Here is a 3,497-nt window from a genome sequence, read left to right as displayed (position 1 = left end):
CTTTGTGAGACCCCCAAACCTGCCCCGTTGCGAATCCCGACCCCAGGGATGGTGGAGACCCCAAAACCCATTGTCACACCCCCAAAACCCCTTCATTAGACCCCCATAACATGCCCTGTGGGGATACCCCGACCCCAGGGGTGTGGTGTTGGGGACCCCAAAAAACCTTCGAGAGACCCCCAAACCTGCCGCATGGGGAAACCCCAACCCCACGGGTGGTGGAGACCCCAAAACCCTTCATGAGACCCCCAGAACCTGACCCGTGGGGATACCCCGACCCCAGGGGTGGTGGAGACCCCAAAAAACCTTCAGGAGACCCCTAGAACCCCTTCAAAGTCCCCCAAAGCCCCCCAAGACCCCCAAGGTCCCTTCCCCACCCCTCTGGGACCGGGGGGGACACTCACGGTGCCCATGCAGGTGTCCTGGACGTCCACCCAGACGGAGTCGGCCACGATCTCTCCGGGCAGGACGTGGTAATAGGCCACGATGCGGAAGGAGGGGACGAGCTCGGGGGTCACCGGCAGGCTCATGGTGACCAGGCTCTGCCCGGCCTCGTGGCGCTGCCGCCCGGCGCGGACGATGCGCCCCTTGCTCATGATCTGGGGCGGGCGAGGAATGCGGGGTTGGTGGTGGCCACCCGGGCGGCGAGTGACCGGCATGACCCCTCAGCCCACCCTCGGCCACCTCGGGGGGCCAGGGTGTCGCGGTCACCCCATCCTGCTGTGCTGGCCCTTGGTGACCACTCCTGGATACGGTCATCAGTCACCTTGGCCATGATCATTGGTCAACTTGGCCACGGTCGTTGGTCACTGTGGTCATTGGTGGCCATGGTCATTCGTCACCTTGGCCATGGTCATTGGTCACTCTGACCATGGTCGTTGGTCACCCTGGACATGGCCATTGGTCACCCTGGACATAGTCATTGATCACCATGGTTGTGGTCATTGATCATCTTGGCTGTGGTCACTGATCACCTTGGCCATGGTCATTGGTCACCCTGGTCATGGTCATTCATCACTTCGGCCATGGTCATTGGTCACCCTAGTCATGGTCATTCATCACTTCGGCCATGGTCATTGGTCACCCTAGTCATGGTCATTGATCCCCTTGGTCATGGTCATTGGTCACTCAGCCAAGTCCTCCCAGTCATCCCAACCCCTGAGCCGGGTCGACACCCACCAGGTAGGTGAAGTACTGGACGGCGTCGCGGACGGCGTTGTTGTTGGTCTTGAGGTGGAAGTTGACGGGCAGGTTCTCCCCGGCCCTCAGCTCCGTGGCCTGTACAGCCAAGTGCAGGAAGTTTCCGGAGTTGGCCTGGCTGCGATAGGCCTGGGCCGTCATCTGCCGCGACGCCTGGCGCTCGGGGGGCAGCCCCTCCTGCACCGTCCGCACCTGGGGGGGACAGGGGACACCCCGTCAGCGGGGAGGGGGTTGCACGTGGGCGGGGCTTGGCTTAGAGGGTTTGGCCTCCATGGAGGTCGTGGCCAATGGATAGGTCTTGGTCAACGGAGAGGTCTTGGCCAACGGAGAGGTCTTGGCCAAGGGATGGTCAATGGAGAGGTCACGGTGTCTTGGCCAAGGGAGGGGTCTTGGCCAAAGGAGAGGTCTTGGCCAACGGAGAGGTCTGGGCCAAGGGATGCCCAATGGAGAGGTCACGGTGTCTTGGCCAAGGGAGAGGTCTTGGCCAAAGGAGAGGTCTTGGCCAACAGAGAGGTCTTGGCCAACGGAGAGGCCTTGGCCAACGGAGAGGCCTTGGCCAACGGAGAGGCCTTGGCCAATGAAGAGGTCTTGGCTGACAGAGACATCTAGGCCTCCGTGGAGGTCTAGGTTTCCGTAGAGCTCTAGGCCACCTCTAGGCCATCGTAGAGGTCTTGGCCACCATGGAGGTCTAGGTCACCACAGAGGTGTCACCCCTGTCCCTCCCCAAGCCAGTGTCCCCACTCACGGTGACGGGGACACTGTCCTTGTTGGCCGGCATGTTGACCACGAGCCGGGCGGTGCCGTCGCGCTGGGTGGACGCCAGGCCCTGGAACCCGTCGGCCTGGACGTTGACACGTGGGGCCGGTGACCCGTCCGGGTTGGTGACGAAGACCTGGAGGGGACACGGGGGACGTCACGGGGGCACGGGGCAGGGGAAAGGGGCACTGGGAATGGGTGGTGGCACTGGGAACACTGGGAAGGGGCAGTGGGAACACCGGGAAGGGGCACTGGGAGGGGGTGGGTGGCATTGGGACACTGGGAAGGGGTATTAGGAACACTGGGAAGGGGTATTAGGAACACTGGGAAGGGGCACTGGGAAGGGGCACAGGCACTGGGAACACTGGGAAGGGGCACTGGGAAGGGGCACTGGGAAGGGGCACTGGCACTGGGAACACTGGGAAGGGGCACTGGGAAGGGGCATTGGGAAGGGGTGGTGGTACTGGGGACACTGGGAAGACACGCTGAGAAGGGGTGGGTGGCACTGGAAAGGGGCACTGGGAACACTGGGAAGGGGCATTGGGAAGGGGTCACCCCAGTGACACCGGGACAGCCCAGGGTCCCCAGACCCTCTCCAGGTGACACAGGGACGTGACACAGGGACAGATGTTGGTCCTCAAGTCCCCTCCCCCCTTCAAAATCCCCCAGTCCCTCCCAGTCCCCATCCCCATCACGGGGTCCCTGGGGGCCCTGGGCCGATGCCAGCGCTGTCCCCAATGTCCCCGCTGTCCCCAGGTGTCCCTGCTGTCCCCACCGCTGTCCCCAGTGTCCCCGCTGTCCCCAGGTGTCCTTACCCGGAGGTCAAAGGGCATGCCCGGTTTGAAGTACTTGGGGGTGTGGGTGAAGTGGATGGTGTAGGGCGACGTCACGATGGGGATGCCACCACGCTGGGCCTCCACCATGTCACTGCCTGGGGCACCGGGGGCATGGTCGTGTCACACGGGGACAGGGCTCACTGTCCCCTGCCCAGGGACAGCCTCAGTGGCCTTGGGGTGGCCCCAGGTGTCCCCATCCTCCCTGTCCCCAACCCCAGGTGTCCCTGCCCTCACCATCCCCAACCTCTTGTCTCCCCATCCTCCTTGTCCCCAACCCCAGATGTCCCCAGCCCCACATCCCCTCGTGCCAGGGCTCACTGTCCCCCTATCAGCGACAGCTCTGGTAGCCCTGGGGTGGCTCCGGGTGTCCCCATCCTCCCTGTCCCCAACCCCAGGTGTCCCCCCCCGTGTCCCCGCAGACCTGACTCGGTGATGACGGTGACGGACACGTAGAGGGAATGTCCCACCAGCTCCTGCGGGTTGGGGAAGCGCTGCCGCAGAGCGTCCATGGTCAGCACGGCCTCGCCGTCCCCCTCGGTCACCTGCGGAGAGGGGACACTCAGGGGACAGCCAGGGGACACCCAGGGGACAGACAGGCGACAGGGGACTCAGGGGACAGCCAGGGGACAGGGGACAGGCAGGGGACAGTGGCCAGCATGGCCTCGCTGTCCCTGTCTGTCACCTGCAGGGAGGGGGGAGTGAGGG

General features: G+C 64.2%; 1 protein-coding gene across 1 annotated transcript; it reads right to left on the bottom strand.

The window, feature by feature from the left end:
• Window positions 1-377: 377 nt before the first annotated feature.
• LOC113941782 (cobra venom factor-like) lies at window positions 378-3,399 on the bottom strand (the record flags this gene model as incomplete). The annotated part of the gene is made up of 5 exons (XM_027632925.1): window positions 378-599; window positions 1,180-1,392; window positions 1,946-2,092; window positions 2,772-2,887; window positions 3,214-3,399. Coding segments are annotated over 5 exons (884 nt in total), but the record flags the coding sequence as incomplete, so codon positions are not given.
• Between the last annotated feature and the right edge of the window lie 98 nt (window positions 3,400-3,497).

Source organism: Corapipo altera, unplaced genomic scaffold (assembly GCF_003945725.1).
Source record: "Corapipo altera isolate COAL_440 unplaced genomic scaffold, ASM394572v1 111147, whole genome shotgun sequence".
Classification (NCBI taxonomy): Eukaryota; Metazoa; Chordata; class Aves; order Passeriformes; family Pipridae; genus Corapipo; species Corapipo altera.
The sequence above is the reverse complement of the archived record's forward strand: the minus strand, read 5'-3'. Positions and strand labels throughout refer to the sequence as shown.